Consider the following 11,996-nt stretch of genomic DNA (forward strand, 5'->3'; position numbering starts at 1 on the left):
GAGCAGCCGTACAAACAGCACCCTAAATCCAGTGGCGCTAAACGGTCACGTTGGCCAGGAACATTTGCAACCAAAAGGAAAATGATACATGAGTAACAATATGATTTAACCCTTCAAGTCCTGAGCATTTTTGTGTGTTTTGGCCATTTTTTTGAAAAATAATTTTTGTCTCTACATACTATGTTCAGATGTTTAACATCTCACTAGGTATATGATCAAGTTAATGCGTCCACATACTTTAAAATCTATAGCACATTTTTTTGTGTGATCATTGAAGACAAATCAGGACTTGAACATAAGTCGTTTATTCCGTGTGAAACGAAGGAATGAGAAGGAAGCTGAAATTTTCGCAAGACAATGTTTGTATTCATCACAAGAATTCAACTGCAACACAATGAAAACAAAACGAAAACAATGTGAAATTTGGGATTGAAGACAGAAACTGTCCCCAAGTGGAAAGGAAAGCATGTTGGGTAGTGCTAATTATGACTTTTTGTACTCGATTCGTTCCACTTTGACGTCGTCTCCGATCAGCTGGTAGACGTATGTCACAACTGTGGACGCCTGGATGTCCATCAACACGAAGGATGGGATTATGTTGCTGTGAAAAGACAAAATTTTAGGGCCCGGCTCCCAAAAACCATGCGGTTTGTGCTTGCAGTTTGTACCATTCCAGTGCGCTGTAGGCTCCAGTGGCGGATCCTGGATTGATGTAGAACTTGTTCTCGTTCTCAAAGGCCTCAAACTTGTGCGTGTGTCCAGAGATGAGGATGTCCACATCCAGCTGCCTTTGCAGTAGCGCCAAACTGGCCATTTCCCCCCACGGGATCACCTGGTGGCCGTGGATAAGACCAATCTTGAATTGGCCCACCGTCACCACCTTCTGCTCCGGGTAGTTCAGGTTCTGAAAAACAAAATGGAGTTGCAATGGAACTAACTTGTAAATTTGAGGTCAAATTGAATTTTAACCAGTAGGAAATAAAATTGTTCTTACTGCCACAACATAGTTGTCACAAAACTAACTTTTAGTGTTAGAGGTAAATTGCAGGAAATACATTTGTATTTGCAGAAACAAATTGGAACTTGCCGTTGCACGAAATACATTCGTAGTTACAGCTGAAAAAGGTTGTAACAAAACTAACTAGTATAGGTGAATTTGAACTTGCAGTTGTAGGGAAACATTTACAGTTGTAACAAAACAAACATGTATTTGTAGAGGAAATAGGAACTTGCAGTTGCAGGAAAAATAATTGTAACTACAAAATGCAATTTTTGCTCTCCCATGAAGTCACTTCCTGTATATTTTCTGTCAATTCCTATTTGCATGTTCGGGTCACTTTCTTGTGAACTTGTTTGACACTCGTTCATTCGCCCCTCCCAGTCAAAACAGATTGGACATCTAACACCGTCAATGGCATCCAATCAGTGCCCAATAACGACTAGAACTAAAATATCAAGTAAATTATTAATTTTTCTGTGATTTTTTTTTTTTTTTTAATCAAATGTGTTTTTTTTGGGGGGGGGGGGTATATGTGTGTGGGGCTTTTTGGACTTTTGTGTTTTTCGCAGTTTTGCCAATTTATCTGCAGTTTGTCATTTTTTGAGAGGGTTGTTTTTTAGCTGTTTTTGCATGTTGTTTGCCTTATAAGTGTTTTTTAATTTTTCAGTTATTAATTTGTTTAGATTTTAAGGGATTTTCGCTTTTCCTTTTTTATTCATTGATTTTAGAGCATTCGTAGGTCACTTTCTGCTCGTTGGTCTGTTCCTGTAGACTTTGGGGTTTTCTTAGGTCACTTCATTTTGATATCAGGTCATGTTTTGTCATTGGTAATGAATAGGGATGGAAATAAACAGAGTACAGTGATCACTCGTCTTTAGCGGTGAATGGGGACTGGAACCCGCCGCAATAAGTAGTAGCAAAAAAAATGTTTTGTGTGCATGTTCAATGTATTTATTCAGATTTAGCATTGGAAAAAGATACATTTAAGACATGTTTTTTTCACTTTTTTACCTAGAAGTATAATAAAAAAATAAATAAATAAAAAACTTTTGTTCATATATTTTAATAAATGGTTTTTAAACACTTCAAATGTAATAATTATGATAAGTTTTAAACATGTTACTGTCCCACCGAAACATGCTTGTGTTTATTAAATGCTTCATTGAGTGAGTCCACTCAAATCCGCTCAAGCTCTTCCCTTACACAAAATGAGTTGCCACAGCAATTGTTTAACAAGTTGAACAATGATTGACGCATGTGGCGCTTTGAAGTTTTGGCTTCCAAGAATCTCCTTAATGTCTGTCAATCATCATTAACTTTAATAAGAAACTCCAGTGCACTGCCAAACCAAAAGCAACAGGAGGGATAGGGAGACTACGTCATCGGATCAGGACAGTTCATCTTTATTTATTTTTATTTTAATTGAAAAAAAAAATCCGCGATGGACTGAGGGCGCAAAGTTTGAAGCGCGAAGTAGCGAGGGATTACTGTAGTTTTGTCAAATTTTGCTGGAACCTTGTTTTTGGCAAAAACTGTAAACAACACTTGTGCACCTTGATTTCCTGAATTTTTTGAATGTGTAAATTATGTGAATTGAATTAAAAAAGTAAGATGATATACATTTCCAAATTTGAATTTTGTAGTGGTTTTGCCATTGGAAATGGGGCTTCCTTTGATGAAAAAGGGCAAACTCAAAAGAGCGCCTACATTGGGTGAATTTTTAGAATGTTTCAAAGTGGGATTGGTGAGAGCCGGTCATAGGGCGTGGGCAGTACGGTGGGGCGAAAAAGTCTACAGGAAAAAAATTATGATTATATAAGGGGAAAGAATTCAGCAGTCGTAGCGACCTCGTCAAAGTCCCCGCGTACGATGTGGACGTCCCCGGCGAGCGTCTTCAGGTAGTCGTAGCTCTCCTTGGTGCAAAGGTTACCCGTGCAGAGAATATGTTGGATCTTTCCCGGCACCAGAAGCTTCTTGAACTTAGCCGGCAAAGTGTTGCACCGGTGCGGGATGTGCAGGTCGCCTAACACCAGGACCAACTGCATGGAAAACAGACACTTTAGACAGCGAAAAAAAAGAGGTGTACCTGAGGGACCCCAGCTAGGAAGAAATTGAACTGACTGTCTGAACTACGACTGTTTGACAGTCGGGTAGTTGGTTTCTTGGATGGATGGTCGAGTATCAGAAAGCCAATAGCAGAGCAGGCGTTAGACTTGTTTTTAAGTCTTCACACAAAACTTCACCAAAAAGCAAGAACAAAGAATAGCAAAGAACCTGATGGTCGCATTTCCTCAAATAGTGGCGTTCCATTGAGTTCATTTAGGTTACAATCGGCACTGAAAACCCCAACTTAAATGTTTTGCACCTTACAAAAAAACTACGGCGCTACAAGGCCTTTTTTTTAGCACCCATAATTTGGAATTAAATACTTGGTTCGAACACAAAAGTAGTTCCAGATAAAGCCTATCTTAAATTCCAGGAACCCAAAAGGACCTAAAGCATCTTCTCTGACAAGCAGTGTTGGTTGTAATTGGTACTGTCAAGTGATTACATTTTTAAATGCAAAAATTATTGACACATTATTATTACTGAGACAGGAATTGACCAATGTTCTTATCTTACAGAATTCAAATTTAAGCCTCATTAAAAAAATAAGAGTTGGGAAACTTTACACTTTTAATGATGAATTAGCCATCAATTTTTCCCTAATAACTTGTAAAAACAGCGGTATGATAAGAGAGTGGTTAGCGCGTGTGCCCCACAGCTCTGAGATCAAGGATCACGCCTGGGTCCTGTGTGGAATTTTAATTTTATAATTTTGGGGTACATTCTATAAACACTTGTTATTTATCTTTATTTAATTTCCTTTATACACTGCTCAAAAACGAGGAACACTTTTTAATCAGACCTATCGGTCAAACTTTGGGATATTTATGTGGTCAGTTAGGTAGCAGAGGGGGTTGTTAATCAAATTCATCTGCTTTGCATCAGAGGGGCAACAGTTAAATGGCCCCCGAAACAGGAATTGTTTGCTAGGTTGACACCACTGATATACTTTTTCCTTGCTCTTCTCTTTTGGCTGATTTTTTACTGACTGACTTCCTGACACTGCAGCTTGTCATTTGGCTTGGATCAACATCTCTGTTAGCATGGTGCAGTACATAGACGCTACAGAGATTGCACAAATAGTCCAACTACCCCAGGATGGAACATCAATACGTGTCTTTGCAAGAATGTTTGCTGTGTCAGTCTCAAGAGCATGGAGGAGATTTCAGGAGACAAGAAGTTATTCCAGGAGAGCAACACAGGGCCGTAAAAGATCCTTAAAACCTTAGCAAGATCGGTATCTGCTCCTTTGTGCAAGGAGGAACTGTCAGAGTCCTACAAAATGACCTTCAGCAGGCTACCGGTGTGAATTTTTCTGACCCATACAATAAGAAACAGGCTCCATGAGGGTGGCCTGAGGGCCACAAGGCCCTGTGCTCATAGGCCAGGACCGTAGAGCTCGATTTGCATTTGCCATAGACCACCAGAATTGGCAACTATACCACTGGTGCACGTTGCTCTTCACCAATGAGAGCAAGTTCAACCTCAGCACATGCAACAGACATGAAAGGGTCCGGAGAGGCCGTGAAGAACGTTATGCTGCCCGCAACATCATTCAGCATGACCGGTTCGGTGGTGGGTCAATGATGGTCTGGGAAGGCATATCCCTGGAAGGACGCACAGACCCCTACAGGTTAGAAAATGGCACCCTGACTGCTATTAGGTATCGGGATGAAATCCTTGGACCAATTTTCAGAACCTACGCTGGTGCAGAGAGACCTGGGTGCCTCCTGGTCCAAGAAAATGTCCATCCTCACGTGACTAGCCTATGCAGGCAGTTCCTTCAAGATGAAATAATTGATACCATTGACTGTCCCCCATGTTCACCTGACCTAAACCCAATAGAACACCTCTGGGAAATTATGTTTAGGTCCATCCGGCGCCATCTCAGACTGTCCAGGAGCTCAGTGATGCCCTGGTCCAGATCTGGGAGGAGATCCCCCAGCCCATTTGTCGTTTCATTAGGAGCATGGCCCGACGCTGCCCGGAATGCGTACACGAATGTGGGGGCCAAACAAACTACTGAGAATCGTTTTGGGTTGTTACAACGACATTTTGGCAAAATGGACCTGTCTGTCGCATTATTTAACTTTCATTTTTGGGGTGCCTTGATTTCCTCCCTCTGTAGGGTGATCATTTTCATTTCTATCAAATTATGTGGTATCATTTCGTTACTAATACAATCACCTAGGGATTATCAGGAAAGATATTCAAGATCAAACACCCCACCCCCCGTTTACATTTGATGCCTTTTTTGAAGTGTTCCTCTATTTCTTTTAGCAGTGTACAGTATGTCTTCACTCTGCCCCTGCTCCACTAATTGAGATGTATTCGACCACATTGCCTGCAGCCACTCTACCTATCAGGAAGCTCATCGTCTCATTGCTTCTAATCACTGCCACTTGCCACTTGTTACCAGCTGCTCTGGGTGTATGTATTTAAAGGGAACCTCGGACTTAAAGACTTGTAGGCTCTAATAAGCCAAAATTGTTCTCTTTTACTAAACTATGTTATCAGAAAAACATAAAATATGGCGATTGATTTAAAAATCTATAATATTTAGTACGTTTTGACCTACGGATGGCACCATGCTGTATGCGCCCAATGGACGCTCGGGGTGATGACGTAGTTTGTCACTCTCACTAGACGAACACTACTAGTGTTCTGCTATTTCTTCCTACGCGGGGAGACATCCAACACATGCGCACATCGGTTTAAAGCGGCGAGTACTTTCTATTTGTGTTTTTATTGAGTCTTTTATTACCTTTTCATTGCCACAAAAATATTTTTTGCATGTGTTTCCCTCTCATACTTTTAGGCATTGTGTTTTCTTGTGGTAGCTTAAAGCAGATTGTTGATCTGTTGACCACATCAATCACGTAGTGTATTTAAACCACCCTTATTTGATATTACAACTTTTAAGTATTTTCTTAAGGCATCTTTATGTTCTGTCTGTATTCATCTAGACAAAACAAGCTGAAAGCACATAGTAGTAGTGTGGGTGTCAAATTTGTCTCTTGTAGACGTTTTGCCAGTGTATTTTGGCAAAACACCATTTTTTCCCACTCTCGTATCGTCTCATCCTGTCTTTCCTGTTCATTTTGCTTTTGCTACTCATTTTGTGAAGTATCAACAGTGCTGTCATGCTTATTAATGTTCCTCTCGGGTTCAAATTGAAAGGGCTGAATAGGTGACATGTTTATGTCCCTAGAGTCATACTCTGGAAGCTCGGCAGTGTAACCCAGTGAAGTCATCGCCCCGCGATGTCAACAACAATGGCGACCTACTAGTTAAACTAATTTTACTAACTGTTTAAAAACGAAAACATCAAGAGGGGTTTTAATATAAAATTATTTTAACTCATAATAACGTTTATCTTTTAAGAACTACTTTCTATCCGTGGTTCCCTTTAAGCCATGGGCCTCCAAACATTCAGGATCAGTTTGTCTGCGATTTCACCTGGTCTCTACATTTGCTCTAACCTGGACGTTTGTTCTATAAAACCGAGCCCTAATTCACAGTCCTTTTTTTTTCCTCAGCTCAGCGTATTAAAACTGTAAAAACTTATTTATATATGAACCAGTGAGTAGAATAATTGCCGAGAGTTTTGTCTGTACGTTCTCCTTTTTAGGATACATGGGCAACATTCTATATCTATGGAAATCCGGGCCCCCTATTAAAAACTTTAAGTAGCTTCTTAGGGGCGATCCTTTTCGCATCTAATTGAGTAATTTGATACTTATTGTATATGTCATGTATTGTCTTACTTGAATGATGTGGATGAATTTTCATCACAAAAATATTGAATGAATTGATTATCCAAATAATAATTTGTGACATTTCCTATGCAGCATCTTAAAAAAGTCCCGATGTTTGTTGCATGACAGAGGCATGGAACAATGGAGGCCATTATTTGAGGATAAACACCACAACTGAGGAAACTCAAGAGGCACCTGGAAAGAGCTTGTTTAACCCATTCACTGCCATTGATGGCATAGGCGTCCAACACATTTGAACTGTGAGGGGCTGGCAGCAAATGCTCGATTTACCCTCAAATATTTAAGCACCAACACTTGACTGAATCGATTTATGTTTGTGCATTTTTCTGCACCCTCACTGTATAAATAACGGAAATTATTCAGTATTTTTAAAATCAATCAAATGAAAAAAAAATCCACAGATGAATCAATTATTTTTAGTTGTTTTTTACACAGTACAAAAACTAGGGGGAAAAAATGAATTAGAAAATTAGTTGTACTGTATTGTTGAATTTAAAAGGGGTCCAGTGGTTCCATGCTGTGCTGTGATTGGTCCGGCTGCGTTTCACACATGAACACTCATTTACATGCTCTAGTCATAACATCCCCGTCTCAGTTATTTCAGGACAATAGTCCAGGATTGACTTGAAATTCATCTAAGAAGAGAAAGCTGAAACATGTTAAACTATGTGCTGAAGGTCTGTTTTGCTGCGTTTTGTCACTACAAAGGCCAGAGTTAGGCATTAGCGAGCCAGTAGAGAGCATCCGCCGCGGAAAGCGCAAAGGGGGCGGTACTTACCCGGTGACCGGCCTGGTTGATTGGAGACAGGCAAGCGGGATGGAAGTAGGGGGATGTGTGTGTGAATAGAATGACATAAGAAGGAATCATTAATACAACAAACAAAAAAGATGACGGGGGAGAAAAAGACAAGCAATTGGGGAAGGAAAGGGGGCTAAAATTAGAAATTAACAGGTAATGGACAGACAAATTAAGATTAACACAAACAAAACAAATTAAATACTGTAGATGATGTGATTCATTCACTTGTTAATAGTTAGTGATTGTTGTGTAACAAAGGTTTGCAATATTTTTTCGAAAATAGCAACTCACAACTGAAGATGTACAGTATATGGAAAGACTGAATAATGAAGTAGTATTAAACAAATTAGAAGAACTCTACTGAACCATTTTTTTAGAAGAAATAATTGTAGCCTTGAGCATGTAAATGATCTGCGGGCTGTTTACGGAACAGAGTGCCGCTCATTTTTTTTTTTTAAAGAATAGTATTATTTCTACTTTTGTGCACATAGTAAACCAAATACATTATATATATATATATATATATATATATATATATATATATATATATATATATATATATATATATATATATATTGTAGGTACACGGTAATTATTGGTCCGATAATAAGAATTATAAGGTCATCCCAATCATATAATATTTTTGGCACGGTGTCGGTGGATTGGGATGTGTTCGTTTCCACTCCTGTTTTGCCAGTTCAATGTATCAGTGACTGTGTGTGGAGTAGGAAGAGGGAACTGTGCCACAACTCAAGCGCTCCCTTCTGTGACGTAACAATCAAACGACGGCAGTCTGCAGCATGGCATCGGTAGTGTGGGATTTTTTTCAAGTTGTCAGTGGAAAACGCTTCACTCGCAATTTGTAACAAATGCAAAGTCGAAGTTCCACGAGGAGGGGAAAAAACTGTCCAGCTACAAGACATCTTAATAAGCTACTTAAAAGATGACAATCGCTTCAATGGTGTTTTTAAAGAGTTATGAGGACGCGCGAGCTGCAAATGAAGCTCCCCATCCAATTCCAAAGCCGGCTAAGAAAGCCGAGGTTGGACCATTTAACGAGGCCTTTGAAAAGTTTCACAAAGATTACCGAGGGCTATAGCTATCACATACATGATCACAGAAATGATGGCGCTAGACAACCAACACTTTTCCCTCGTTGAGGACATACAGTGGGGAGAAGAAGTATGTGATACACAGTCAATGGGAAAACCCATTGGCAGTGTATCAAATACTTGTTCTCCCCACTGTAGGATATAGGCGGCTACTTCGTCATTTAGAGCCAAGTTTCATCATTCCAAGCTGAATGTTTACCGGCAAAGTATGATGAGATTGCCACATACTTCCATTCTTTGATCAGCAACCATGCATGCACGTAATTTTCACCATGGACATATGGACATGTAATGTTAGTCCTGTCAGCAAGTGGCCGGACAAGAATTTCGTACTATGCAGAGAAAAAACCTCATGCTTGATTGAAAAAGGGTTCACTCACTGGCGTTTATATGGATTATTATAAGGCAAGCCATTAATCCTTTTTGTTCTACCATATTTTTGATAATGAGGAATGAGTGGTGAACCTTACTATATAATGTTTGCATTTTGCAGTGTTAGAGGCCTTTTGGTTATTGATAGGCTTGCTGTTCTATAATTAACAGGTTAAGAAAGTTGTTTCATGGACCAAGACCACAACAGTCTCCTCTCCTGTAGCACCAAATGTTTTTATCTGATGACAAAGCACAATAGCTGTTGGGTTTATGTTTTAGTTCAGTGCTCATTGTTCAGGGAACACCTCTTCAATGGCATTGACTAATTGATGGTTATTGACTCAAATTATATTTATTTGAAAAAATAAATATTGGCACTTTATTTGAAGTTGAGACTGTTCTTGTCTTTGTTTTGTTCATTATAATAATGTTCATGTCATCAGGAAAAATCTGTTTAGGTCATAAGCAAATCTATGTTGAATCCACCACTAGTTTTTTTTAACCTCCAGGTGTTCAAAAACTCATGTGAATATACATGTAAAAATTATATATTTATTATCGGTTATTGATATCGGTATCGGCATTGGGGAGCAGGAGGTTATCGGTATCGGTTTCAAAAAATTGATATCGTGCACCCCTAATATATTTACAGTGGGACAAATACGTATTTAGTCAACCACCAATTGCATAAATTATCCTACTTGAAAAGATTAGAGAGGCCTGTAACTGTCAACATGGGCAAACCTCAACCATGACAGATAGAATGTGGGAAAAAAAAAAACTGAAAATCACATTGTTTGATTTTTAAAGAATTTAGTTCCAAATTAGAGTGGAAAATAAGTATTTGGTCACCTACAAACAAGCAAGATTTCTGGCTGTCAAAGAGGTCTAACTTCTTCTAACGAGGTGTAACGAGGCTCCACTCGTTACCTGTATTAATGGCACCTGTTTTAACTCATTATCGGTATGAAAGACACCTGTCCACAACCTCAGTCTGTCACACTCCAAACTCCACTATGGCCAAGACCAAAGAGCTGTCGACTCAAATCCTGCACTGTCAGACATGTCCCCCTGCTAAAGAAAGTACACGTCCAGACCCGTCTGCGGTTCGCTAGAGAGCATTTGGATGATCCAGAAGAGGACTGGGAGAATGTGTTATGGTCAGATGAAACCAAAATAGAACTTTTTTGGTAGAAACACATGTTCGCGTGTTTGGAGGAGAAAGAATACTGAATTGCATCCGAAGACCACCATACCCACTGTGAAGCATGGCGGTGGAAACATTGCGCTTAGGGGCTGTTTTTCTGCAAAGGGACCAGGACGACTGATCTGTGTAAAGGAAAGAATGAATGGCGCCATGTATAGAGAGATTTTGAGTGAAAATCTCCTTCCATCAGCAATTGCATTGAAGATGAGACATGGCTGGGTCTTTCAGCATGACAATGATCCCAAACACACAGCCAGAGCAACAAAGGAGTGGCTTTGTAAGAAGCATTTCAAGGTCCTGGAGTGGCCTAGTCTGTCTCCAGATCTCATCCCCATAGAAAATCTGTGGAGGGAGTTGAAAGTCCGTGTTGCCCGATGACAGCCCCAAAACATCACTGCTCTAGAGGAGATATGCATGGAGGAATGGGCCAAAATACCAGCAACAGTGTGTGAAAAGCTTGTGAAGAGTTACAGAAAACGTTTGGCCTCCGTTATTGCCAACAAAGGGTACAGAACAAAGTATTGAGATGAACTTTTGGTATTGAACAAATACTTATTTTCCACCATGATTTGCAAATAAATTATTTAAAATCAAACAATGTGAATTTTCTGCTTTTTTTTTTTTTTTTTTCAACATTCGGTCTCTCATGGTTGAGGTTTACCCATGTTGACAATTACAGGACTCTCTAATATTTTCAAGTGGGAGAACTTGCACAATTAGTGTTTGACTAAATACATATTTGCCCCACTGGATATTTATTTTCATATGATTAATAAATAATTACCATGTTTACAGAGATGCATGACTGATCTAAATATTTGAGGTACACCAATTGAATCGATAACTATAATGGTTTCCATTAACAGATTCATAATCAATTTATGTTTTTGCATTTTCTGCCATTATCAAATATTTTTCCATTGACATGAAGTGCTAAATATTGGCGGGCCATCCTTGTTGCCTAGCATTTATATAGTCAACGAGTCCACCATGAATGAATGAATGCAATTAGATGACGTCACATTGCTGTATTTTATCCAAATGATCATTCCGAAGTGGTTAGCTTGTTAGCAGACAGAGCTAACCACTTCGCGTCCAGGAAAAAGTCACCTGAGCATCAAATGCGCCACACATATGAAATCCCGGTTGAAATGACAGCAACCATAATACGTCAATGGCCAATATAAAGAGCTAAAGTTTGTTGATTTCGCTCATTTAGTAAATTTGTACCACTTAAGTGCAGAACCTGTCATGTGACCGCCGAGCCCATCTCAGAGACTTGAGGCGTCACCTCATAAAAGAAGTCTGACCGTTTTACATCTCCGAAAAGCACATCGTCGCTTGCCTGTCCGAGGCTGACTCATCTACAAAAAAAGCGCCATAGTTGGCGTAATTATGTTTTTGAAGGGATGCTCCACACTCACCATCTTCAATTTCGCTGTTGATGCTCGTCAAGTTGAGGAAGTCCTACGTAGTACGTAGTTGCGTGTTACGTCACATTGGCGGCCAATGAGAAACGATAAAGTAAAGTGTACGAGTAGAAGTCTTAATTCTGTTTAAGAAATGTCACAACAAAAGCATAGAAACAAGTGCGATTTTTTTTGTGTAATCAAGGACTCAT

At 39.5% G+C, this 11,996-nt stretch overlaps 1 protein-coding gene across 2 annotated transcripts; it reads right to left on the reverse strand.

Moving 5' to 3' along the window:
- Positions 1 to 289: 289 nt before the first annotated feature.
- Positions 290 to 11,891, reverse strand: vps29 (VPS29 retromer complex component). Of its 2 annotated transcripts, XM_057860360.1 has the most exons (5): positions 11,800 to 11,847; positions 7,664 to 7,675; positions 2,848 to 3,039; positions 669 to 904; positions 290 to 601 (listed from the first exon to the last, which is right to left on the reverse strand). In XM_057860360.1, exons 1-5 carry the CDS (start codon positions 11,800 to 11,802, stop codon positions 484 to 486), a joined length of 561 nt encoding a protein of 186 aa, XP_057716343.1. In that variant the 5' UTR covers positions 11,803 to 11,847; the 3' UTR covers positions 290 to 483. The 2 variants fall into 2 exon arrangements, with proteins under 2 accessions (XP_057716343.1, XP_057716344.1); XM_057860361.1 differs by lacking the exon at positions 7,664 to 7,675 and having other exon boundaries at positions 11,800 to 11,891.
- Between the last annotated feature and the right edge of the window lie 105 nt (positions 11,892 to 11,996).

Source organism: Corythoichthys intestinalis, chromosome 15 (assembly GCF_030265065.1).
Source record: "Corythoichthys intestinalis isolate RoL2023-P3 chromosome 15, ASM3026506v1, whole genome shotgun sequence".
Lineage (NCBI taxonomy): Eukaryota > Metazoa > Chordata > Actinopteri > Syngnathiformes > Syngnathidae > Corythoichthys > Corythoichthys intestinalis.

Excerpts from the sequence above, each read along its gene's own strand:
- vps29 (XM_057860360.1), bottom strand. Across the intron at positions 905-2,847 it reads TACGCGGGGACTTTGACGAG|AACCTGAACTACCCGGAGCA; the intron begins GTCGCTACGACT and ends TTTGTTTTTCAG. Across the intron at positions 602-668 it reads GCCTACAGCGCACTGGAATG|CAACATAATCCCATCCTTCG; the intron begins GTACAAACTGCA and ends GTCTTTTCACAG.